The sequence below is a fragment of the Felis catus genome, chromosome E3 (genome assembly GCF_018350175.1).
Source record: "Felis catus isolate Fca126 chromosome E3, F.catus_Fca126_mat1.0, whole genome shotgun sequence".
NCBI classification, from domain to species: domain Eukaryota; kingdom Metazoa; phylum Chordata; class Mammalia; order Carnivora; family Felidae; genus Felis; species Felis catus.
Window position 1 is genome coordinate 737,650 of NC_058383.1, and position 26,592 is coordinate 764,241.

The window sequence follows — 26,592 nt, forward strand, 5'->3', positions numbered from 1 at the left end:
GAGGACCTGTGAACTGCACCCAAAATGCAGTTACAGGGGAGGAGCAGGGCCCGGGCCAGGGGCGCGCTCAGAACAGAGGCACCCCCACAGCCTCCCTGTGGTTCCCTGCCACACCGCGAGCACACACGTGTCGTCGTCGGCGTGTCCTGGGCACACGAGCCAGGCCGGGCGGAGCCACCCCCGGAGCCGTCCCTCCTCCCTGCCCCACGGACCCACGTGCCGAGCAGAGCTTTCCACAGGGATGCAGCATTCCTGCTGCGGTCTGTCTGCAACGTGTCTCCTTCAAACACAACGCTGGCGAGGGCCGTGGTGGTAAAGATGCGCGGTCGGTCGATAGCGGCCACGAGGAGCCCGCGGCGTGAGGGCCGCGCGGACACAGGTGCTTGCGCTTTGTGCCTGCCACGACGGGGGCTCCGAGGCCGGCTCGGGAGCTGCCCCCCAGCCCCCCCAGGCTCCCAGCCCCGTGACCCCTTCCGGAGTGTGCTCGGCTGGTACAGGGGAGATCACACAGGTCATAGAAAGGGCCAACTTCAGCGGCTGGCGGGGTTTTTCTGCCTCAGTAAAGCTTGACAGCGCGGCGTCTTTTTAAAGTGTGGACCTTCGACGTAAAGCTCGCTGTGATTTTATTTTTAAACATTTTTTTTAATTTTTTTTTTCAACGTTTATTTTTTGGGGACAGAGAGAGACAGAGCTTGAACGGGGGAGGGGCAGAGAGAGAGGGAGACACAGAATCGGAAACAGGCTCCAGGCTCCGAGCCATCAGCCCAGAGCCTGACGCGGGGCTCGAACTCACGGACCGCGAGATCGTGACCTGGCTGAAGCTGGACGCCCAACCGACTGCGCCACCCAGGCGCCCCTGTGATTTTATTTTTAAACGCGCCCTCGTCACCTGCGAAGGAAGCCGAGCTCCGAAGGGGCCTTCCTGCCCTCCGCTGCCTGGAGGCAGCATCTTGCCACTTGGCCCGGCGGGAGACCACACTCCGTTTGCCGACGGGCCGTCCCGGCCGGCTTCTCACCGCGGATGGGAAATGACGACCGCCCTGGGACGTGAGGTCGGGACGCCTCCCTCCCCGGCCCTGGGCAAACCTGAGGTTCTCGGCCGACAGCTCCCCATGTGTCACGTGGGTCTCCGCCCAGGAGTGGTCAGCCTGTCGCCCTGCCCCCCCTCCCCCGGCTACCCGCGTGCACGCGGGGCCGTCCTCCCGCCGCAGGGACATTTTGTCCAGTGTGGGCGCAGTGCTGGGTCATCTCCCGGGTCACGCAGGGCTCGGGCACGCAGGCTGGTGGCTCTCAGGCTCCAAGACAACCACCTTCCAGAGGCTTGCTTCAATCCCACCGGAACGAGTTTGGGACAAATTCCAATCGTGGTTAGCGGTATGAGCACTAGGTTTTGTTAGATTGTTAGCATTTTTCTCCTAAAATTACTTCTTTATAATTAGACTTTCAAATCTAAGTTTTAAGATTTTTTTTTTTTCACCATTTCATACATCAGATTTCATGAGCCACCCCAGGCCCTGCCGCCTGCCTCCCCTCGACTCGTGACACGGCCGTGAGATCATTTCCGTTTGCACATTCGCCCTTCCCACAGAAGGCTCCCTAGGGTGGGGGCCTACCTTCCTGCCTCGGGGAGCATCTCCTTCTGTGGACGTGCCTCAGTTTACCTACCGCTGGAGCCAGGATTTTTAGGTCATTTCTGGGTTTGGGTGATTTCGATTAAGGCCTGTCTGAGTACCTGCATCCGGGTCTCTGCATGAACTATGTTCTCTCTCTCGGTTAAGCCCCAGGGAGTGGGTGCTGCCATTCTCTCTGTCTCTCTGTCTCTCGCTCTCTTTTTGTCTCTCAGTCTGTGTCTGTTTGTCTCTCTGTGTCTCTATCTTTCTGTGTCTGTCTCAGTCTCTGTCTCTCTGTGTCTCTGTTTCTCTGTGTCTCTGTCTCTCAGTCTTTGTGTCTCTCTCAGTCTTTGTCTCTGTGTCTCTGTTTCTCTGTGTCTCTGTCTCTCAATCTCTCTGTGTCTCTCTGTTTCAGTCTCTGTCTCTGTCTCCGTGTCTCCCTGTATCTCTCAGTCTCTCTCTCCCTCTGTCTCTCTGTGTCTCTGTGTCCTTTCTGTCTCTCTGTGTCTGTCTGTCTCTCAGTCTGTGTCTCTCTCTCTCTCTCTCTCTGTTTCTCTCAGTCTCTTTTTCTCTCTCTCTCTGTCTCCGTGTCTCTCTGTCTCTGGGTGTCTCTCTGTGTCCTCTCTCTCTCTGTCTCTGTGTCTGTCTTCTCTGTGTCTCTGTTTCTCTGTGACTCTGTCAATCTCTCTGTGTCTCTCTGTTTCAGTCTCTTTCTCTGTTTCCGTGTCTCTCTGTATCTCTCTCTCTCCCTCTGTCTCTCTGTGTCTCTCTCAGTCTGTGTGTGTCTCTCTCTCTCTCTCTGTTTCTCTCAGTCTCTTTTTCTCTCTCTCTCTGTCTCTGTGTTTCTCTGTCTCTCAGCTGCGTGTCTGCGTCCCACCTGCAGGGGGCAGGTCGCTGTTGGTCCTGGTCAGCACACGCCGTGGCATTGGGTCTGCTGTTTGGCCGTCCTCACGGGCGTGTCGTGGCTCTAATCTGACTTCAGCGTCTGTCGTGCACTCACGCCCTGTGCTCATCCACGCGTCTTCTTGGGTCGAGTGCCCAGATCTGTCGTCCGGGTTAAATTGGGTTGTTTGTTGTCTTACTGTCTAGTTGTGAGGATTCCTCGCGCGTTCTGGGCATGGGCCTCTGTCGGCTCTGTGTCCTGCGCCCCTTCTCTCTGGCCAGAGTGCCTTTGGAGTCCCCAGCTTGCCCATGGCCGGCGGCCCTGGCGGGGCCTGCTCCCCTCACCCTGACTCGCAGAAGGAGACTCCCTCCTGCTCACGGGCCTCTCGCTGTCCCTGACACCGTGCTTCCGTGAGCGGACGGACGGATTTGAGGAGGCGCACAGCTCACTGCCGAGGGACCTGCGTCCTGTCACATCGGGGTTCGGACCAGGCACGCGTAGCATGGGCCGTGCTCGTCACCACACGGTTTGCCATTAGCTTGACAAACGCAAGTGTCCTGTTGCAGCACAGAAATAAATCTCCACTTTTAGAACCCAGCTACGTCCCGGAGTCAGCCGCTCGCTGAACCAAGAAGTGCAGGTTCGTGCTTGCAGAGGACGTGCCCATCCGTCGCGCCCTCGAATCGTGGGTTCCGGAGTCCCTTCTCCCGGAAACTTTCCTCCTGTGAACACTGCTGTCCTTGGTGCCGCTTGAGCGAAGAGGAAAGCATTTCCTCGTGACGGTGACCGGCTTGCCAGACCTTTTGACGCAAGAGAGAACAGAGTTGGTTTTTCCCCAGCTTAGAAATAAGTAGAGTTCCGTTTGAATAAACACCGTTGTAACGTGAGCGCTTTCACGGTGACGCCCTTCAGGGTTTTCATGTTCTTTGCAGAGCTCAGACCTGCTCTGCTTGCCTGTTTCGTCCAGGTATCTGGAGAGGTGGCAGTGGTCAGGAAAGTCTCATTGTGCGGAGGAGAGATGGGCGGGCATGGGGGGCGGGGGCGGGTTTGCACCGTGTGCAACCAAGCGAGGGTCCGTGGCGCACAGCACAGCCACTTGGAGCCTTGGGTGCTGGGGAGCAGGGGCTCCGGGACACGGGCGGGGTCCCGCTGCTCAGAAGCCTGGGCGAACCTGGTTTTCTCCTTATCGGAGGTGAGGCGCCCAGGCCCAAAGCAGGGAGCGGCTGGTCCACGGGCAGGGAGTCAGGACCGGCACCCGCCTGAGCCAGGTTGGGGCTTCGGACACGGGTGTGTGTCCTTGGTGACCCTCCCCAGCCTTCCCGCTGACCGCCGCCCCCTGCACTTCTTGAGGAGGGACGGTCTCTGGTCGACTCTGAGCCGCATCCACGGGAACCTCGTGCAGAAGCCCGAGTGTCACCCTGCCTGTTTGTGGTGCCTCATAAACCCACACGCATTCAGGGCAGACCTGGCGGCACACTTAGATACGCGCTTTAAAAAGCCGCTGAGCTGTTTTTCTGCCCACAATTAAATTGCGCTTTGCCTGATGGTGCAAAAACTAAGCCGACATAACGTTCTGCGTGCTTCTGGCCCAGCTTAGTCAAGGTTTTGTGTTGACCCCTCCTTGAGTTAAAACCCCAGCACGGTGGGGGGCACTCTGCCCATTTGCAGACCGCGCCCCTCCCTCCCCCAGGATGGGTCTCGGCTGCTGCGTCTGCACCAGGGGCATCACCCACAGGCCTGGCAGCCCCCCGGGCACCCACCCAGCCCGATGATAAAGCCCCAGGTCAGCTGGTGGGAAAAACGACCTCGGGATGAATCAAGGACACCTACAGGGAAGACAGAACACCTGCGCTTTGAGCCAGGATTTGAACTTTGACCTCAGGCCCAGAGGTCACCACTCCCAGAGCCTGTCTGCCTCCCGTGCGCACAGACTTGACACCCCGCTGGCTCTGACCCTCCTTCGCAGCCCACCTTTACGGTGTCGCCCCCGGAGGCGACACGAGGTTGCCGTGTTACTCCTGACCTTCACGTTTGGTTTCTAGCGAGGTGAAGCAATTGTCTGTGGCCGTCGGTTAATTCTGTTTCAATTATGAAAACAAATTGGCCGTACGAGCGTCTGTCTGGCCTGCTTGCTGTAAGGTTGAGCAAGGCTGGTAACGGCGGCTGGTTCTGTGGGGCCGAGCCAGCACGCCGGCCGCCCTCTGTCCGCTTGAGCTGCCTCTGCATGCCCGGGACTTTTCAGGGACAAGATGAGAAGATAGCGGCTGAGCTGCAGTCTGGACTCTGGACATGAGTCGATCACTCAGGCCTCGGGGCGCTTCCCCGGATTCCAGGACAAACAGGAATGCTGACCTCGCGTGGTTTCCTAGGTCAACAGTAATCGCGACGTGGGGAAAGAGAAGCCTCACGCGGTGCCGGTGCAAAGGTGAGAAATGGTGCCGCTGCTTTGGAAAAGTTTGGGAGCGTCTTCAAGTGTTAAACACGCAGTTACCATGTGACCCCGCTGTCCCAACCCGGATGGACCTGCACTTCCCACGCGATCACGTGACCCCACCGTCCCAGCCCAGGAGAATGCTCGACAAGACACGGACGTGCGTGTTCACAGCAGCATCGTTTATAACAGCCCCAAAGTGGGAGCACCCAGGGTCCACCAGCTGGTTCCCGTGTCCACAAGTCGTGTCTGCTGCCACCGTGGAGCAGCACCTGGCCACGAAGAGGAGTGTTCTGACGTGTGCTACGACATGAATGACTCAGAAACGTCGTGTTTAGTGAACAGGCTCGGTCACATGAGCCCTCTAGAAAAGGTGGAAGGGTAGGCGGGGAAAGCCGACTCGGGGCAGGGGAGGGGCTGGCGGCCAGCAGCACGGGGCTCTGTGGGCTGGGGAACCACTGGGGGTAGCCCCTCCGAGCACAGGGCCGCGAGTAGCTTCCAAGGCAGCTAGATCACAGCTCGGCGGCGCCGCGAAGCCTGCAAGGCGTGTCAGGGTTAGCAGGCTGTTGGTGGGTCCAGCGAGCATGTACTGGGGGCTCCCGCCCCACGGTCCAGAAGATGGTGGCTCGACGGCCTCTTGCCCCGCTCAGGGCTTGGTCTCCGGGGATGGCCCTAGCGTGATGGGACTCTGGAGCCGCGGCACCCGAGGACGCAGGTGCCGGGAAGGCCCAGCACCCTGACGGCGGACTGCTGGAGGGGCTGTAGTTTGGGGTCAGGTCTGAGTTGAACATCTGGGACGTGGGCGCTCTGAGGGTAGAGCCAGGTCCGGGGCCGCCCCGGCCACAGGCTGCCACTCGCCCAGGCCCGTTTCTCCCTCACATCCTGTTTACTTCGTTTATATATTCTCCAGGAGGCCACACGGGGATGCACACACCCAGAGGGAGTGGGAGGGTTTACTTCCGCCAAAGTGATCGTTTTGGAGATGACAGCTATGGAAGCTTCTAGGTGCCAGCTGTTTGAATGTGCCTCACTGTATCCCTGTCTCTGTCTAAGCACAGCCTGGACCTAAATGTAAGGAAAGGACACACCACCTGTGCCCCCAGACCCAGAGGCTCTCCCGGGATTAGAATGCCTGCACCCACAGGTGCTCGCAGAGCCACCGGACGGGAGCCGCCCATGGCCCTGGGGCTGGAGAGCACACAGCACACCACGAAGACCTGCGTGTCCAGAGCGGCCCTGCATGTGCCGTGGGGAGAGCGTGTGTCCCGGAGCGCCGGGAACAGCCAGGCACAGAGGCGGGTGCCCTGGTTTCTGGGGCCAGGGGTAGCAGGTGCATTTCGTGTCCCTGGCCATCCCCCCGGGCCACCTAGTTCATTCTCCCCAGCTACTCGACTGGCTGTTTCGTTTGGCAAATCGAGGACACCAAGGATCAGTCCGTAGATGACGGTGCTCTGTTCCATCTGCTGCTTGAGACCACAGCCTGGGTTCTCCTCGCGTCTTCCAGTGCAGCACTGAGCACGAGGACTGTACCGAGACGGGGCGTTCTCTGCCGCCCGGGACAGCAGCCGCCAGCTGTGGGCTAGGCTACTGAGCACTTGAAATGTTCTTCGGGGACCGAGAAACTGGATTTTAATTCATTTAAGCCTAACAAACTTCAAACAGCCATGTTGGTTAGCAGCTACCAGGCTGGAAATTGCAATTCTAGAGTCTGGAATGGGGTTCAGCCAACTCTTTCTGTGAAAGACCACACGGTCGGTAGATCAGGCTTGGGAGGCCACGTGTGTGCCACAGCTGGTCCACTCGCTGTGGTGATGTCGCAGCGGCCCTAGACGATAGTAAATGAGCAGGCGCAGCCGCGTCCCCCGCTGCCACTCAATTTACAGAAGGAGGCAGCACGCCACATGTGGCTCCTGGACCCCTGGTCCGGAAGAGTATGGTCACTTCTGCTCTATTAACCAGCACAGGAAGGTAGGCTTCAGAACACAGATGTAGTGAGGCCCCGTGATTCTGCGAAAATGCCTCGTGGCCCCTTGTCACCTGCCACCCTGCTTCATGTCCCCTCATCTGACAGGGTTCCCACACTGGATGCATCATTAGGAAGAAAGGTATTTCTTGTTTATTTGTTGTTGGCAAAATTACAGCAGGCTCACCTCAACAGCCAACAAGGAGTCGCGTGGAACTGATTTCCTAATACAGCACGAGCACAGAAAAGTAACCGGGAAGACCTGGAACCTGGAAATGGGGCCTCACGGCGCATACTGTTGCTTCTCCTAAAACACAGCCTTTGCACTTTGATCTCAGTTTCCTTTCTGCCTTTAGAGTTTTGAATTTTCGTGAAGTTTTCGTTTGAATTTCGGTTAGTTACCGTGCAGCGTAACATTCTCAGGCGTACAGAGTAGTGATTCACGCTGCACACACCACCTGCTGCCCATCACAGCTGCGTCCTTTTCCCCGTTGCCTGTTTCCCCCTCCCCCCCCCCCCCCCCCCCCCCCCCGTGACCAGCCATGTGTTCCCTAGTTAGGAGTCTGTTTCGTAGTTTGCCTCTCTCTCTCTCTCTCTCTCTCTCTCTCTCTCTCTGCCTTTGTTCATTTTTTTGTTTTGTTTTCTTTTTTTTTTTTTTTAATTTTTTTTTCAACGTTTATTTATTTTTGGGACAGAGAGAGACAGAGCATGAATGGGGGAGGGGCAGAGAGAGAGGGAGACACAGAATCGGAAACAGGCTCCAGGCTCTGAGCCATCAGCCCAGAGCCCGACGCGGGGCTCGAACCCACGGACCGCGAGATCGTGACCTGGCTGAAGTCGGACGCTTAACCGACTGCGCCACCCAGGCGCCCCTGTTTTGTTTTCTTAAATTCCACATGAGTGAAGTCATCTGGTATTTGTCTTTTTCTGACCGACTCACCTTCTTAGCATAATACTCCCTAGATCTATCCGTGTGGTTGCAAAGGGCAAGATCTCGTTCTTTTTTAAGGCTGAATAATATTCCATTGCACAGATGCCACATCTTCTTGTCTGTTCATCAATCAGTGGACACTGGGGCTGCTTTACAGCTTGGCCGTCGTTGATTGCGCTGCTATAACGTGGGGGGCATGTGCCCCTTTGAATTAGTGTTCTTGTGCAATTACTGAATCGTAGAGTAAGTTCTATTTTTAATTTTTGAGGAACCTCCGTAGTGTTTTCCAGAGTGGCTGCCCCAGTTTGCATTCCCACCAACAGTGCGTGAGAGTTCCCCTTTCTCTATCCTCGCCAACACTGGCTGTTTCTTGTGTTGTTGATTTTAGCTGTTCTGTGAGGTGGTACCTCGTTGTAGTTTTGATGTGTAATTTCCCTGATGATCAGTGATGACGAGCACTTTCTCAAGTGTCTGTTGGCATCTGGATGTCGTCCTTGGAGAAGTGTCTGTTCATGTCTTCTGCCCCTTTTTTAATTGGATTGTTTGGTTTTTAGGTGTTGAGTTGTATATTTTTTTTTTATATGTTTGGATATTCACCCTTTATCAGATATGTCATTTGCAAATATCTTCTCCCATTCCATAGGCTGGCTTTTAGTTTTGTTGATTGTTTCCTTCACTGTTTAGAAGCTTTTTATTTTGATATAGTCTCAATAGTTTATTTATTTCCATGGACTCAGGAGACATATCTAGGAAAAAGTTGCTACGGACAGCCAATGTCAAAGAAGTTACTGCCTGTGTGCCTGTGTTCTACTGTAGGATTTTTAGGTCTTTAATCCATTTTGAGTTTATTTTTATGCCTAGTGTAAGAAAGTGGTCCAGTTTCCCCAGCACCATTTGTTGAAGCGTCTTTTTCACACTGGATATTTTCTTCTGCTTCGTCGAGGATTAATCGACCATATAATCGTGGGTTCATTTTTGGGTTCTCTCTTCCGTTCTATTGACCTGCGTGTCTGTTTTTGTGCCAATCCCATACTGCTGTGATCACTATAGCTTCGTAATACAGCTTGAGGTCCAGAATTGTGATGCCTCCAGCTTTGTTTTGGTTTTTCAAGATGGCTTTGGTTATTCGCGGTCTTTTGTGGTTCCATACAAATTTTAGGATTGTTTGTTCTAGCTCTGTGAAAAATACTGTTGGTATCTTGATAGGATTGCATTAACTGTGTAGATTGCTGGGGCCCCTGGCTGGCTCAGTCAGTGGAGTGTGCGACTCTTGATCTCGAGGTTGTGAGTTTGGGCTCTATGTTGGGTCTCAAGAATACTTAATAAAATCTTCAATCTGTAGATTGGTTTGGGTAGTATGGACATTTCAACAATATTGGTTCTTTCAATCCATGAGCATGGAATGTCTTTGCATTTCTTTGTGTCCTTTTCAGTTTTTTTCGTTAATGTTTTATAGTTTTCAGATACAGGTCTTTTTTTACCTTCTTGGTTAGGTTTATTCCTGGGTGTCTTAGTATTTTGGTGCAATTGTAAATGGGATAGTTTTCTTAATTTTTCTTTCTGCTGTTTCATTATTGGTGTATAGAAACGCAACACAGTCCTATACATTGAGTTTGTATCCTGCAACTTTCCTGAATTCATGTATCAGTTCCAGCAGGGTTTTTTTTTTGGTGGTGTCTTTCCGGTTTCCCATATATAGTATCATGTCATCTGCAAATAGTGAAAATTTTACTTCTTCTTTACTAATCTGGATACCTTTTATTCCTTTGTGTTGTCTGATTGCTGAGGCTAGGACTTCCGGTACCGTGTTGAACAACAGTGGTGAGGGTGGACGTCCTTGTCTAGGTCCTGACCTTAGGGAAAAGCTCTCGGTTTTTTTCCCATGGAGTATGATGTTCCCTGGGGTTTTCATATATGGCCTTTATTATGTTGCGGTTTGTTCCTTCTATTTCCACTTTGTTGAGGGTTTTTATCACGAATGGATGTTGTACTTTGTCAAAAGTTTTTTCTGCATCTATTGAAATGATCATGTGGTTCTTACCTGTCCTTTTATTAATGGAATGTATCACGTTGATTGATTTTTGAATATTGAACCATGCTTGCAGCCCGGGAATCCTTCCTACTTGATTGTGGTGAGTGAGTTTTTTAATGTACTGCTAGATTTGGTTTGCTAATATTCTGTTGAGGACTTTTGCACCTGTGTGCATGAGGGATACTGGCCTATAGTTCTCTTTTTTTGTGTGGTATCACGGTGGTACTGGCTTCACAGAATGAATTTGGAAGTTTTCCTTCCTCTTCTACTTTTGGAATAGTTTGAGAACAGAGTTTAAAATTTTTAAGATCAGACTTCTAATCAGAATCTTTGAACCTGTTTTTGTGGAAATTAACAAAGTTACTCTAAGATCACATGGAAATACGGAGGACCTAGGGCAGCCAGAACGTTGACAACGGAGAGCAAAGTTGAAAGGCTAACGCTTCCTTTTCCAGAACAATCTGCAGAGTGAGAGCACAGAACTCCAGACTGCATGGGGCCAACCCACAGGTTGGGGGGGGGGGTGGTGAACAGGGCAGGGGTCACTTGTCCACAAGTAGACACCCACGCATGTGGACGGCTGATCTTTGACGGGTTCCGTGACAATTTGGCGGAGAAAGGATGGTCTTTCAGCGTTGGTGCTGGAAGAATTGGATTTGCACATAATTGGGTATGAATTTGGGTCCATTCCTCATATGATTTTCAAAAATTAACCTGAATTGCATCCTGGACCTAAATGTAGCACCTAAGCCTGTAAACCTCTGTGAGCGGGGGTTGGGGCATTCTCTCGCACATCGTGGGGAGCGTCGTGGGTGGAAGGGGAGCCAATGAAGTGGGCTTCACCAGACTGATGACCTGTGCTCCGTGGAAGACGTTGTTGACAGAGTGAAGCAACAGCCACAGACGGAAAAGATTTGCAAATTACAGATTGAAGGGCTGCATTCAGAATACAGAAACAACGCTCAGAACTCGATGATACAAGAACAGATTTTTTAGTGGGCAGATTTTGTAGAGCGCCTCACCACGGAAGATACAAACAACCTCGCGAGAAGCTGCTCCGCGTCCTTAGGAAGCAACAGGAACCACAGCAGGCTCCACACACGCTCTAAGTGGCTGTCGTTGAGCACTGGCCCCCCACACGCCCAGGAGGCAGGATGCGAAGCGGCGCGGCCACTTTGGAAGGGGTGAGGCCGCTGCCCGTTCGGTGAAGTATTGTCGTGGAAGCGGCCGCTGCGTCCACGCAACCTTCTTGGCCACAGCCAGCCCGGGAAGCAGCCCGAGGTCCCGGCAGGTGACGGACAGGCAGAGGGATGAAGGCATACGGCCACACGGATGGGGGGAGGGGGCCGGGAGCCGGCGAAGCCGGTGTGAGCCGCACGGTCCCGCTTAGAGACGGCCTGTGTGCAGCGACGGGAAGCGGAGTGGGGAGCCTGGGAGCACCACAGGGGTGCTGGAAGCTTTGGGGCGACGGGTAGCTGCATCCTGCTTGCAGCACTGGTGCGGAGGTGTATCCGTGTGTCAGAACACATCGGGTTAGGCACGCAGTGCACTTGGTTGTGTGTCACTTAGACCTCAGTCGCCATACAAAACTTTTAAGCCAAGTGAGGCCACGTGGCTCCATCTCCGTCCTCAGAGTCAGCCTGCGTTTTTAAGATCTCGAAATGAAATGGGACTTGCAGGCGCACCTCAAACAAGGGATGTGTGACGAATGACCTTCCCTAGGAGTTGTGAGACGTGCTTTGTGAATTGCAGTTTGTGTTTTCCACCTGCAGACAACCGCCCCGGGTTGGGCTGTCGGGAGCTCGTCTTCAGAAACCTCTCCAAGATCCTTCCCGCCATCTGTCATGATGTCACTGACTGGGTGGCGGGGACCAGGGTGAAGGCCGCGCAGCTGCTGGCCGTGCTGCTGCTGCACGCCGAGGACCACGTCACGCAGCACCTGGAGGTCATCCTGCGAACCCTGCACCGGGCCTGTGCCGACGACGACAGGGCCGTGGTCCGCAGCGTGAGTTGCCTCTAACGGTCACGGAAGCTGTGGCTACGGGTTGTGGACTTCCCCCTGGTTAGGTCGCGGGTCTGTGGGTTTTACCAAACGGGAGGGCCAAGATAACGTTCGCATCGCCTAAGATCCCCTGGGGTCTTGGCAGCCGCACCCTCGCTCACAGCCCCTGCACAACCCATGTCTGGTTTCTGGTCCCGCGGAGGGGGGACACGTAGGGTCCCTCTTCAGCAGGCTCCAGCCTGCCGCTCCCCACAGCTGCGCTCCCAGCATGTGCAGGCGACGGCTCTGGATGCATCGATCCCACCAGTGAGCCGGGGACACCATCCACGGGCTTGTTCCTGAGAGTCTAGCTTGGGCAGGAGGGCGCCTCCCTGGCCCTGATGGCCGTCACACCCACGGGCTCTGCAGGGAAAGCCAGGCAGGGGTGCGGCCCGGCGTGTGACGGCTGGCGGTTAGCGCCACCCCGTGTGCAGCCAGTCGAGCCTCGGGTTTACTTCCCTTGTCCTGATTGGCCCACCTTGCCAAGCCACAGCCCACGTGGACCTCACTTCCGACGTATGTGGGCCTGCAACAGTGACCTGACAGTCTGGTGGTCGTCCCATTCTGTCACCAGGGGATACTGTGTAGATGGGATCGTGCAGTGTGCCCTTTAGAGGTCGGCTTTTTTCACTCCTCCCGATGCCCTAGGGCCCGCTGTCCTGACTGCCCAGTGGCACCCATGGCACGGTGGTGCCAGCGAGCGGCTGTTTGTTCGAAGCAAGCTTGGGTCACCGGCAGCAGCCAAGGCTTGTGGGACCCGGTGGGCACTAACTGTGGCACACATGCCGGGCACAGACCTCCCTGTCTGTGCTGGGCCTGGAGGCCTGCAGGGAGCCGCGGGAGGGCCGGGAGGCCTGCAGGGAGCCGCGGGGGGGCCGGGAGGCCTGCAGGGAGCCGCGGGAGGGCCGGGAGCAGCCCGCCAGAGGCTCTTCTCCTCGCACAGTGCACCCGATCTGCCGAGCTGGTCGGGGCGTTCGTCAGCCCGGAGGTGTTTCTGAAGCTGGTTCTGCCCGCGCTGAAGAAGTCGCCCTCCCCCTCGGGCCTCCTGATCCTTGCGTCCATCGTCAGAGGCTGCCCTAGGGAGGCCCTCCGGCCGCACCTGACGCTCATCGCTACGGAGCTGGCCCGGCCCCACATCTGTCAAGGCTCTGAAAATGTAAGTTGTAGGAAGGGAGGCGGGTGGAGCGCGTCGTGAGGGGTGGACAGCGCCCCCTGCCGACACTGTCCACGCATCGCCGCGGACGGCTATTAGATCCGGTTCCGGAAGCAGTGCCGCGGCTGGTTATAACGTCACGGCCGGGATGCATCCCCGCAGATGGTTATGACGTCAGGTTCCAGGACGCACCGCCATGGGGGGGTTACTGTGTCAGGTGCCAGGACGCACCACCGCGGATGGTTTCTGCGTCAGGTCCCGGATGTACTGCCGCGGATGGTTATTGCGTCATGCTTTAGAACACACTGCCCAGATTATTACGTGGGGGCCGGACGCACCGCTGCGGATGGTTATCATGTGAGGTGCCGGCACGCACCGCCGCGGATGGTTATGACCTTAGGGACGGTTATGACCTTAGGGACGGGCGCACCCCCGCGGACGGTCATCAGACGACGTCCTAGCACGCACCGCCGCGGGTGGTTCCTGCGTCAGGTCCCGGATGCACTGCTGCGGATGGTTATGATGTCAGGACCGAGATGCAGCGCCTCAGGTGGTTATTGCGTTAAGTCCCAGCACAGACCGCCGCGGCTAGTTTATTACGTCAGGTCTCGGGCGCACTGCCGCGGGTGGTTATTATGTCAGGGGCCGGATGTACTGTCGCAGATGGTTGTTGCGTCAGGTCTCAGCACACACCATCGCAGATGATTATTACGTCAGGGCCGGAAGCACAGCTGTGGGTGGTTACCATGTGAGGTTCCGGCACGCACGCCGCAGATGGCTATGACGTCAGGTCCGGACGCATCCCCGCGGATGGTTATCAGATTAGGCCCGCGGATGGTTATCAGATTAGGCCCTCGGCACGCTCCGCCGCGGATGGTTATCAGATAGGTTCCCAACACGCATCGCCGCGCAGATCGTTATGATGTCAGGTCCCGGATGTACTGCCACGAATGGTTATAGCCGGGCCGGACGCACCGCCGCGGATGGTTATCAGATGAGCTCTCACCACGCACCGCCGCGGATGGTTATGACGTCAGGGCCGGACGTACCGCCGCGGGTGGTTGTCAATTGAGGTCTCGGCACGCACCACCACGGGTGGTTATTGTATCAGGTGCCGTCACGAATCCCTATGGATGGTTATCAGATGAGGTACCGGAAACACCGTCACAGATGGTTATCAGATGAGGTCCCAGCACGTATCGCCGCGGATGGTTATGACGTCAGGTCCCGGATGTACTGCCACGAATGGTTACAGCCAGGCCGGACGCACCGCCGCGGATGGTTATCAGATGAGCTCTCAGCACGCACCGCCGCGGATGGTTATGACGTCAGGGCCGGACGTACCGCCGCGGATGGTTATCAATTGAGGTTCTGGCACGCACCACCACGGGTGGTTATTGCATCAGGTGCCGTGACGCAACCCCGCGGATGGGTATCAGATGAGGTCCCAGCACGCATCGCCGGTTATGACGATGGTTATGACGTCAGGTCCCGGATGTACTGCCACGAATGGTTATAGCCGGGCCGGACGCACCGCCGCAGATTGTTATCAGATGAGGTCCCGGCATGCACTGCTGCGGATGGTTATGACGTCAGGTTCCAGCCGTCAGACGCTTCCGCCTGACAGTGGCAGCCAGGGTCTGGGGACTCTTGTGCCCACTGTCACGTTCCGCTCTGTCCAGTCGGTAGCCTGTTATGGTAAAACTAAACACGTTGTGGGGGGAGGGGGGTACGTGGGTGGCTCGGTTGGTCGGGCGGCTGACTTCCGCCCAGGTCACGATCTCGAGGTTCGTGGGTTCAGGCCCCACGTCAGGCTCTGTGCTGACGGCTCGGAGCCTGGATCCTGCCATGGATTCTGCATCTCCCTCTCTTTCCCGCCTCCCCCATTTTCACTCTTCCTCCTTTTCTCGAAAATAAACGTTTTTAAAAAGACATGTTGAAAGTGCACGCTGGCCTCCTCCCATCTACCCAGAGGCCTCTGGGGGGGGGGGGGGCAGCACGGAGCGGGACACGTCCACGCCGGGGACGGCCGCGGGGCCAGGCATGGGGGCACCTCCCCCCGCCCCGCCGTGGCCCGCAGCCCGTCCCCAGGAGCCGGGGCGTTGCTCGCGTCCCTGGATGTTTTACTAACGCGCTGGGAAGCAGTGACGGCGTCCGCTCCCTCTGCTCCCGACGCGGTCTGGGCGCTCGGGCCTAGCCGTGTGGAATGATTCGTAATCGTTTCCCGTTGAGAAAAAATGAGGACTTTGTGTGCGGCGGTGACAGGCTTTCAGCCCTGTGTCCCCAGCCCTGGGTGCTGCCCTCCCTCTCCTCTGTGTGGACAAGGGCCTGGCCGGCCTGGGGACCCCGCTCGGGGCGCTCGGGGGGGTTGGGGCCCGGCCACGCCTTCCGCACGGCCACCAGGGTGCTCTGCGCGGGCTCATCTGGTCCTCGCGGCCCCTTCCCCGCCTCGCTCCCAGGTGACAAGGTGGTCTGGGCTCAGACAAACATCCACGTGCAAGGCCGTCTAAACGGAGGGAGCGGGGCTGTGTCGGCGGGAGGTGGCCGTGAGCTGCTCCACCGGCTTTTGGTGCTTCTAGGACGATTCACCTCTTCCCAAACCTGGTTTTCACAGAGTCAGCAAATCCACGTGAATTGTGCACGTGTTTGCAGGCGGGTCTGGAAACGGTTCTGACTCCTCTATAGATGTGTGAGCCAGAAGCTTTTCTCCTTCCAGAAAATTAAGTTTGAGAAGGAGCATAGATGTTTATTTTTCTGTTTTTCGTTAGCGTTTTATTTATCTGTTTTGAGAGCGAGAAAGAGGGCGTGCATGAGCGAGGGGCGGAGAGAGGGTGCAGAGCCCAGTGCGGGGCTCGGGGTCACCGACCTCGAGACCGGAGCGAAGTCGGACCCTCAACCAACCGAGCCCCCCAGGCGCCCCCGCACAGGTGTTCAAACACAGATCTTCCACGTTTTACGGCAGGGAAGATACGACCTTCACGCCTCAGTGTCGTCCACGGGAAAACCAGTCCCTTAACCCACGCGGATTGGATTAAGCGTCCAGCTTTTTCGAGGAGGCGTTTCTGCAATGACGTTTGTACACAGATGCCTCGCGGAGGAAGTGCCGTGGCGCCGAGTGTCCCTCTGGACGCGCTCCAGCCGCAGGGGAGACCCAGCCGCCTTCCTCCCCTTCGCTCGTGGACGCAGCCCTGTCGCCCCCAGCCCCAGGCGGGGAGGGTCTCGTGCTCCTGTGGTGACCCAGGACACACGGCACGTGCTTCCCGCAGACGTCCCCAGGCGGCTGTTTCCCGAGAGCCAGCCGAGGGGTGGACACGATCGTGTCCGTCCAGGAGTGGGGCCTGGGGGGGGAGGGGGGGGAGGGTGAGTCGGAGGACCCGCGGCAGGTGCGTGGTCTGGCCGGGGCCGGGCCCGGGCCCAGGGATCGGATCCTTCCGTTTGAAATGTTTGCTTTGTGACAGGAGCTCCAGGTGAGGAAATTGTCTGATGGCATAAAGAGAAGTCAGCGGTCTGTTGGACCAGCGGAGACCCGGGGTGCGGGGGCGTCGTGCCGTTACCGAAACGTCAGCCCCGGGCACTTTCTCGCAGTAAAGTCGGAGGCCTCAGGTGACACCTTCAGGAGCAGAGGCTAAAACATGACTTTGGGTGTCCGTGTGCGGCCTGCGCCCTTTCCGCCTCTGGGGGGCAGGTAGGTGGGGACCGTTCTCCGACGGCGCCCCTGGGAACGTGACTCCTCACTGGCACGGGAGTCGCAGCCTCAAGACCACCCAGAATGGAACAGCTCGCGCCTCCAGAAGGGAGCTTCCTCCTCCCGGAATCGCTCCCGAAGCATCTGGTCCAGGTCACTTCAGAAGTTAGCTGAGGGCGGCCTGCGGGGCTCAGTCGGGTAGACGCCCGACTCTTGATTTCAGCTCAGGTTCAGGGGGTCGAGCCCCGAGTCAGGCTCTGCGCGACAACACAGAACTTGCTTGGGATTCTCGCTCGCTCGCTCTCTCTGCTCCTCCCCTGTCTCGCACGCGCTGTCTCTCGCTGTCTCCCTTGGTGAATATTTACAACGAAAAAATTCGCTGAACTCACGTGCTCAGAAACTCATTTACTCTCAGTCCAGGACCAGAGGAATTGGGCTGTAGGGCACGTGAGGATTTGAGCAAAGTCACCCGCCTGGCTTCTCGGGGTAGCTGGACGCCCAGCCCTCAAGGCCTCGTCCTGTCCTGCTCCCGAGCCGCGTGCACAGATCACACTCCTCTGTGATCCCGTGTGAGATCTGTTTAAACTTTGGTGGCTTACGTCACTTGTGCATGAGCCCCAGGGCCCCAGAAGGGACTCTGGACCCACCCCCGCCAGCGGCACGGTGAGCACGCTTCCGTGTTCTGTGCGCTGCTCCGTGACCGCGACCCTGTCCTTCCTGCCCCTCGTGAAATGCGTGAAGCAGACGTGTGGAGGGACGCACTAGAAGCACACGTGGACACTCGCTCCTGGCCCACAGATGACGAGGCTGGGAGGCCAGGAGGGGAGCGGCTGGACGGACCAGCGGAGGCATCCCCTTGTCTCCCCGGCCACCAGGAAGCACTTCCTGAGCCACGGAATTTCTTTCTTTTTATTAAAACGGTAGCATGGGAAGACTCGGAAACACACAGCAGCAGAAGAGCAGAATGAACCCTGTGCGCCCCCACACAGCCTCAGCGGCCGTGGGCTCAGACTCTGCTGTGTGTCCACCTCCCTCCGCTGTTTCTCTTACCTTTGGGGGCAGGTTGGTGGGGGCTGGGTGTTTGCAAGCAGATCCGTTTCCCTTGTGAATTCTAGGGGATGTGTTGCTGACGCATGAGAACTTCTTTAAGCGTAACTCAGAGACCGTTAAGCGTTTCTTTCCGGGGCTGTGTTCAGTTTCCCCTGGAAAAGAACGCCATAAAGTTTTCCCGTCGAGGAATGCCCTCCTTATGGTCCGTGTGTTCTAATCTGCGGCCAGAGTGTGCTGTGTCCTGTGGCTGGGTGCTGGGCAGGGGGAGACAGGAGCTGGAGGGGGCAGAAGGGGAGGGGGCTGGGGGGCAGAAGGGCAGCGGGGAGGGAACCGGGGCTGGGGGTGCAGGGGGGCCCTGGGGGCGCGGCAGGGGGCAGGAGCACACAGGCCGGGGGAGAGCTGGCTCAGGTGCTCCCTGCTCTCCTGGCAGCACCTTTACGGGGAGCACCTGCTGCTGTGCGTGCGGACTCTGGTCTCCGTGTGCCGCGAAGACTGCGGACAGTGCAGCTTACAGCTCTTGGAGGTGCTGGTGACCATAGAGGCGCTCTGGGGTGCCACAGGCCTCGGCGACAAGGTGAGGCTGCGCGGGGGACGGAGCTTATGCTGAGGAGGGTGCTCGGCCCTGAGCAGGTGGGACCACCATCCACAAATCCTGCCGTGGAATCGGAAGCCTCGGGCTTGCCTGGCTCGGCTGACCGGAAGCGTGGAAGGGCGTGTGGGACGAGTTGCTCGTGAGGCAGCCTCGGGGACGCAGGGAATTTCAGATTCCCTCCAACTGCCGCCTGTCGTTGTGTCTCAGGGGTGACAGCTGCAGACAGACAGACGGACACGTGTAACCTCGCCTCCCGTCTGTGGTAAACACGTAGGTGACTGACCGTCTAGAGAGAAAATAGCATCGTGTGTCCTGTTTAATCACAGGCCAGCTTTACAGAACTACTTCTGTTCTCTCAGCTCTGGGTCTAGGCTTTAAATGCTCTACTGACGTCCAGTTCCCCTTGGGCTCCAGGGACCTTTTGGGGGGTGTGTCTTCCTCCTACAGCCGTGCACAGATCTCTGGGGCTCACCTATGGAGGAGGCGTGCCGGGAAGGCTCACAAAGCCACAGGCCCCGTGTCCGGGAAGCCCCCCGCCCTCCCCTTCCTTTCTTGGGCATCTGAACTTTGTTTTCTTTCATTTAAAGACAACCTTTCCACTTTTCCAAAGGGCACATACCTCAGCAGGCGGCTTGTCACCTTAAAGCCACACACACTAGCAAGAGCCGAATCCACGTGCCTGGGACCCACGGGAAGGAAACCGAGCAGCCGCCAGGTTGTAGGCACAGGCTGCTGGGAGGTGGCTGCCGGCCCATCTCCTATCCCCTGGCCTGCTGTCACCTCTGTCATCACTGTCACCACCGGAAGGCCTGGTCACAGGGTGGCCTCGGGCAAGCATAGTTTATGTCCCTCAGTTCAGTGCCCTGCAGCCCCCAGGTGCCCTTGTTCCTCACAGATCGAGCTCTCCCACCGCAGGGGGCCTGAGGACCCCAGGAGAAGCCTTGTGCAGCCTGGGGGCACGGCGGCTGAATCTCTCATAAATGCAAGTCTGTTCTTTGTCGTCCAGATGGCGCCAACCCAGAGTGAACAGTAGCCGTCAGACGGGCCCCTGCAGTCCTAGCCCCCGCGGGCGCTCCAGGGGCTCTGTCGTGTCGCGCGTCCTCCACGGTGGAGGTGGAGCGCTCGCGGTCGGCCGGGTCATCCTAGCCCGTCGTGTGACAGAGCGCTCTCTGATGATGACGATTGGTCTCCCCTGGGCTTTTGAGCCTTAGGAGTGGGGTTTCCCCAGCCAGTGACTCGCATTTCCAGGTCCGGGAGACCATGGACGCGCTGGCCACGGCACAGGACATCGACGGACGCCAGGATCTGTACCGGGAGCACGCGGGCCCCCTCGTGGAGTGGCTGGCCGCGTCGCACCACGACTGGACCATCCACTCATCAGAGCTTCTGCAGTTCGTCGTGGTGGTCAACCACGCAGGTGAGCTCCCGAAACTGTGTAATGTGGCCCTTGAAAGTCTGCCCGGCAGGGGCACCTGGGTGGCTCAGGTCATGATCTCACAGTTTGTGAGTTCGAGCCCCACATCGGGGTCTGTGCTGACAGCTCAGAGCCTGGAGCTGCTTCGGCTTGTGTGTGTTTGTGTGTGTGTCTCTCTCTCTGCCCCTCCCCCCCGAAGTAAACAAAAACGTAAAGAAAAGAAAGTCTGCCAGGCATACGGTGTTTACGTTAAGCCTCGGAGGCGTGCTTATCATGGCCTTGGGCGCAGTGTGTTCTTCGCACAGTCCACAGTGTCCCTGCAGAGCCTCACGCGTGGCGTGGGCCTCTGCGGTCCAGTGTCTTCAGGCCCTTCCCCGCCGGGCCGTGGGGTGGGTGAAAGAACGTCCCTTAGGCAGAGCTTATGCTCAGACCCGTGCCTTCTCCCTGCCTCGGGACGTCCGTAGAGGTCTCACCGGACAGATTTCATTTTAAAAGATGAGTCTTAAAAAAAAAAAAAAAAAAAAGATCTTAGACTCTGAACGGCAGCTCCCTCCCCAGCTTAGAAAACGGCCAGAGGCCGCGTCCCAAGGCTCCGGAACCGAAAACCTGTGCACCCTTGAGGCCGGCCAATCAGGAAGAGGGGACGCGGCCTCGGTGCGCTTTTCCAAGTGCTTTCTCAGAGTGTCGATGGCGTGTTTCTCTGTCCTGTGTCCGGAAGCGTCCTGCTTCACACGCGCTGTGCTCGGGCGGCGTTCATCGCCAGGTGCCCGCACCCCACGCGGCGCCGTCCCACTGAGAGCACGCCGCTGCGCCCCCGGGTCTGTTCGGTGTCGGCGTTCTTCCCATAGGACGCTCCCGTTTACGTGTCTCGTTACGCCGTCAGCCGTGACAGACACCCTGCTGTCTGGAGGAGACTTTGTTTTTATGGAGCGTGTTCAACAGACCGGACTTGTTCAAAACGGCGTTTGGTGCCTGGATAGCAATGAGGGGACAGTGATGCACGTGAGCGGAAAGTGTCTTTATAGGAGGGGCCGGAAGATGCTCCCTGAAACCCCTCTCTCCTCTCGCTCCTGCACTCTGTCTTCCGTGAAAACGCGGCCTCGGGAGACCGGGGTCTCTTCCCGGAAGATCGCTCCCTCCTCCTGCGGTGAGAGGTCTGGGGCTCCGTCTTCCGTGCGATCTCCAAGGAAAACAAACCCCAGAGGGTGTGAGCAGACCCGGTGCCCACCGGTGCTGGCAGTGTCCTGCCCCTGGGCCACGTCCTCCTCCTGCCTTTGTTTCTCTTTCTCCCCCAGACCCACACCTGCCCTCGGATTAATGCGCGGCCTTGCGTTTCCGTCTTGCAGCTTTGACGCCGAGTGTGCAACAGTGCATCTGGGCCTTGCCGTGGGACGAGCAAGCGCATCGTGAGCAGGGTGGCTGGGAGAGGGCCCGCCTGGAGGGGAGGGCGCTCCGTGACCCGGGTCCGTGCAACCCGAGCGCGTGTCTGCACCCCGGGGACTCTTTATTCCAATCACGACTCGATGCCCTTCCAGATACTAAGGCTCGTTGCCCGTGTGTGAGGCCCGCGGTCCCGGGGAAGCCGCGCAGGCACCTGTCCAGCAGCAGCTCGGGAAGGGCGGTGGCTGCCGAGTGTAGGGGCAAATATTAAACACCGTACGTGTTCTGAATAATTTACCTTGGTTGATCTTTAAAGTGTTGCTTGACTGTAACATTTTTTTTCTTAAGAATCTGGGAAAACATGAGGAAATAGAAAGTCGCCGTATTGAACAATTAGCACGATTTGGGGGTTAAGTGTTTGCTTTTACAGGGACACCCTCGATCCAGAAAGGAGAGGAAGGTGGTGGACGGGCCATAACCGCCCCTGTGCCCACGGCCCCTCCCCGGCACCCGGCGCCGACCCGGCGGCGGGGTGGGGGCTGCGTCGTCCCACGAGCAGGAGCCGTGGGAACCGTGAGCTGTGTGTTTTCCAGGCCCGGCGCTGGGAGAAGTGCTCCCCCACCTGGTGCCCGTCCTCAGGAGCTGCCTCCAGCCCGCCCGGGACCCGCAGATGCGCCTGCGGCTCTTCTCCTCCCTGTCGCGGGTGCTGCTGAGCGCAAAGCAGACAGTCGACTCCCAGGGGTAGGTGTGCCCGGCCTCCAGCCTCTGCGGGTGCTCTCAGGTGGGAGCTGGGGTCACCCCGGGCTCTGGCGCTGGCCGCGGGAGCGAGCACCCGCCCGGACAGACACGAAGTCTACGTCGTTTCCACGTGGCCATTAAAATTCCATCGAACGAAGAGGTTGTAGGGAACATTAACTGTTAATGGTTTATACGTTAGCTATTCTCAGTTTTAAATGCCTTTGGTACCTGTGAAACCTAACAGAGAATGGGCTGAATCGCCATTAGTGGCTAAAGCGTGAGGAAAACCCTGTTGCCAGCAAGGACTTAGGGCAGCAAACCCATGACGGGCCGGCGGCAGACCCTGGCTGGTCGGGCGCCGCGTGGGTGCACCTCGCCCCCAGGCCCCCAGCGGCTGGGTGGGCGGTAAGGCATGTGGGGATCCTGTCCCCTCAGAAGGAGCACGTCCTGCCATGTCACGAGTGTGCTGGGACCTTTCCCTGGGGCTCCTCCTCTCCCCGGGCTCTGCTGGCCCATCCGCGGGCAGGGAATCCTGTCTGCTGCTCCTCTGCCCAAGCTTCCAGCTTACAAGGGCCATAAAGAGACGATGTTGGCCCGCAGGCCTCCCGGCAGGGGAGCTTCCCGTGGATAAGCCGCAAGGGCGCGGGCCAGCTGGCGCCTCACAGCCTGTGCTCCCCCACGACCTCGCGAGGGGCCTCAACAAGCCCCCGGGCACGGGGAGCCCTGGGGATGCACTGCCAACCCTCTTCTGCCAGAACGTGTTCGCCGGCCGCCCGCGGGTCCCGACCTGAGGCCGAGGTGGCCGAACACGGGCGCTGATCGGCTGCCCTGAGTCCTTGGCCTCACGATGTCCTACTGAAGCGCCAAGTCGGGCTCCTCAGTTTGAGGAGGTGCTGTTTTGGGGACCCTCCATGGACGGGTTGCTCCCTCCACAGAGCGCCCCCAGCGTGGGCCCTTGGTGCCGGCCCCCACCTGTCCTGGGTTTGGTTATTGCTCTTGGTGGTCCCTGCACCCCCAATCCTGTGGCCTCTGCTCCCCAGGGCGTCTGTGGAGACGCGACAGACCTTGCTGGCCACCACCTGGGCTCTGCCCGCTCCTCGAGTCGACTGGGGACTGGGGGAGGGGAGCCAGCAGCGGTAGGAGGTCTGTCTTCAGACCCCAGCGGGGACCTTGCTTTGCGCAATGGAGCTGCTCCGCAAAGTCAGGCCCTGGGTCGCTGCCTGTCTCCCACGGCAGAGCGGCAGCCTGGCCAGCAAGTGGTCCTCGCTTTTCCAGCCACTTCACCTGACGCCTCAGAGGACAGGACTGTTGGGTCTTTCCACAGAGCCCCCTTGTAAATCATTTTGCGGGAAATAGCAGCCCTTTGTGTAAAAATTAAAGCACGTTAAAAACCTAACTGTGTGAGTGTGTGCGTGTGTGTGTGAGCGAGCATGTGTGTGCGTGTGTGTGCAAGTCCAGAACCAGATTTGCCGCGTACCTACATCTCTGGCTCTTGGATGCCCCCTGCTGGAAGCAAGCAGGTGGAGCCTTCCCCAGAAGGGACAGTCCCTGAGTGAGGATCCAGGCAGCAGAGAGGGACAGAAGCAGAGGCCGGAGGGCAGGGTGCAGGGAGAGCCTCGGTACCACGCAGCTCTGGCCTCGCCTTGGAGGCTACTACACCTTTTCGGTATTCCAGAACAGCTGGTATTTGAGACGTGAGCCACCTTTGAAATACACTTTGGAATAAGGTTCGGAAATAAGTTGATGAATTACTCGTTCAAGCAAACGTGTTTCGGTCTAATGGTGGCAGCGCAGTGGGATTCGTGAGGATGCTCGGGCTTTTCTCTGGGTGCCTCTCAACGGGGTGCTCAGAGTGTGGCTCCGCAGCACGAGCCGCCCGGCACAGCAGGATGTGTGAGTTTACATCCAGACCAAGTGCCCAGACTGCTGGCAGGAACGTCCACATCTCTGTGACCGTGGCGCTCGGGCCCTGGGTGCAGAGGGGAGCGTGCCCACGGGGGGGGTGTCGGGTGTGCGTGCATAGGATGGCCACACGTGCAGATGACTTTGCTGGCCTGGTCAATGTGCCCGGTGACCTCACGTCTCCTCTTTTAGAGCCCAGCAGAGATGGGTGGGGCCCCCACAGCCTCACCCCTGCGGGGGCGGGGGGGTGCTCTGGAGGCTGCAGGCCCAGCAGAGGCCAGCAGGAGCTGGGAAGGCCGCTGGCTCTCCCCCCGGCCCCCTCTCCCCTGCAGGGAGGGCTCCCGTCCCAGGGAGGCAGCCGTCCTCCTATTCCGGCTCCCCTCTGCCCCGCGCGCTCGCCTTCACCTGCTATCTCATGTGTCCACCCCAGGCATTTTCACCACTACCTCGACACTGTGACGAAGGACATCTTGGTCCCCAATCTGCAGTGGCACGCAGGGAAGACGGCTGCAGCCATCCGCACGGCAGCCGTGTCCTGCCTCTGGGCGCTCATCAGCAGTGAGGTCCTGTCGGACGAGCAGGTGGGGCTCCCAGGGACACCTGCCGGGGGGCGGGGGGTGGGGACACACACGTGTAGCCGCCAGACACTGCTTTCCGAAACCGACAGGGGAGGGAGCCTGGGGCCGCGGGCGAGGGCAGGGCACCACCGGCCATCGTGACCCGTAGCATTTTGTTTTGATCAGCTGGGGCTGCCGTTAGGTGTATGTATTGATATGTATTGAACGTGGCTCTTTACGGAGCAGAGAACGTATGCAGAGAACATATGCACAGAACTCTCCCTGAGCTTGGCCGATCTCGGGGTTTCTGCGCTACTGTTACTCCACCTGCGCAACGGGATCAGGGAAACGGGGGGCGAGGGGCAGCTGTCGGAAGGCCTTGCTGTTGCTCTGCGCTCGGCCCCAGGTCTGCAGGCATCCGGCCAGGTGTTCATCTAGTGTGTGAGCTCCACCTCCTGGTCCACTGAACTGCCATGAGTTTTTTTAAAGTAGGTTTTGTGGGGCGCCTGGGTGGGGCAGTCGGTTAAGCGTCCGACTTCAGCCAGGTCACGATCTCGCGGTCCGTGAGTTCGAGTCCCGCGTCGGGCTCTGGGCTGATGGCTCAGAGCCTGGAGCCTGTTTCTGATTCTGTGTCTCCCTCTCTCTCTGCCCTTCCCCCGTTCATGCTCTGTCTCTCTCTGTCCCAAAAATAAATAAACGTTGAAAAAAAAATAAATATATAAAAAAATAAAGTAGGTTTTGTTTTACTGATTTATTTAAACTTAAATCCAAGTAGTTAACATGTAGCGTAATAGTGATTTCAGGAATAGAACTTAGCGATTTATCACTTACGTATCGCACCCGGTGTTCATCCCAACGAGTGCCCTCTTTAACGTCCCTTCGCCCATTTAGCCCATCCCCCCACCCAACACCCCGCCAGCAACCCTCAGTTTGTTCTCTGTATTTAAGAGTCTCTTACAGTTTGCCTCCCTCTCTGTTTTTATCTTATTTTTCCTTCCCTTCTTCTATGTTCATTTGTTTTTTAAATTCCACACGAGTGAAATCGTGTGATACTTGTCTTTCTCTGACTGCCTTATTTGGCTTAGCATGATATGTCTGGTTCCATCCACGTTGTTGCAAACGTGAACCACCATGATTTGAGTTAAAACGTCCCCCAAATTGTATGGACACAACATGTAGCCACGCTAGCAAGGAGCAGGCTGTAGGCTTGTCTCCACGGCTTTGTGAGCGATGGGCTTGTCCACTGACCAAGTTAAACAAAACTGTTCAACTGTTCATCTAGATTTTATTTCTTTTTTAGTGTTTATTTATTTTTGAGAGAGAGAGACAGAAATGCGAGCAGGGGAGGGGCAGAGAGAGAGGGAGACACAGCATCAGAAGCAGGCTCCAGGCTCTGAGCTGTCAGCACAGAGCCCGACGTGGGGCTTGAACTTGAAAACCACGAGATCGTGACACGAACTGAAGTCGAAGTCGGACGCTTAACCGACTGAGCCCCCCAGGCGCCCTAAGTCATCTAGATTTTAAAATCAAGGTTTGAGTTCTCATATAAAAATCTTAAAAACATTCCAGACTCCTTTATATCTGTACGAGAGCCAAGCTCCTTCCATCATGGGCAGCGTGTGCACAGAGAGGGACCAGCGCTGTCACCTCCGGGACAGAGCCGATCAGGACCCTCCTCTGTCTTCCGATTACAGATCCGGAAAGTTCAGGAGACACTGATGCCGCAGATTCTAACCTCCCTGGAAGAAGATTCCCAGATGACTCGATTAATTTCGTGCCAAATCATCAACACATTTCTAAAGACCTCCGGTGGTGTGGCTGATGCCGACAAGCTCATCAAGGTTTATCCTGGTACGATGCTTTTCTTTCCCGAACTGTGTGGGTCTGTTTCTTCTAGAGGGAGATGGAAGCTGGTACTTGGACTTCTGGTCGGCCTGGGGCCAGGAGTCCAGATGCAGCCGTGACCGGTGAGCCGTCACTGAACAGAGAGCGAGGCAGGCGGCCCGTGCCCAGGCAGTGGGGCCCCGCACCCCCACCCCAGAGCAGGCGCTGCAGCCAGGCCAGGGTGCGAGGACGGGCGCGGCAAGAGCTTCTGCGGCAGCCGTGCCTTCCGTCCCGCGTCTCCGCCTCTTTGGAGCCTCAGCACCGGGCGAGTCCCAGATCAGAAGCAGAGGAACAACCCCCACCCCGGCCCCGAGCAGAGTAGCAAACGCAGAGGATTCCTAAGAAC

The 26,592-nt window shown here is 57.6% G+C and overlaps 1 protein-coding gene across 3 annotated transcripts in view; it reads left to right on the top strand.

Annotated features, from left to right (window-relative positions):
• The window catches only part of DNAAF5 (dynein axonemal assembly factor 5), a 49,240-nt gene that overhangs the window by 11,695 nt on the left and 10,953 nt on the right, over window positions 1-26,592 (top strand). The window contains exons 5-11 of one of the 3 annotated variants that reach the window (XM_023246633.2): window positions 11,623-11,855; window positions 12,835-13,047; window positions 18,210-18,353; window positions 19,620-19,788; window positions 21,759-21,906; window positions 24,236-24,386; window positions 26,057-26,213. In XM_023246633.2, the coding sequence (XP_023102401.1) occupies window positions 11,623-11,855; window positions 12,835-13,047; window positions 18,210-18,353; window positions 19,620-19,788; window positions 21,759-21,906; window positions 24,236-24,386; window positions 26,057-26,213 (1,215 nt within the window). Of the gene's footprint in view, window positions 1-11,622; window positions 11,856-12,834; window positions 13,048-18,209; window positions 18,354-19,619; window positions 19,789-21,131; window positions 21,442-21,758; window positions 21,907-24,235; window positions 24,387-26,056; window positions 26,214-26,592 lie in introns of those variants that run through there. The other 2 variants (XM_045048063.1, XM_023246634.2) reach the window with 2 other exon arrangements.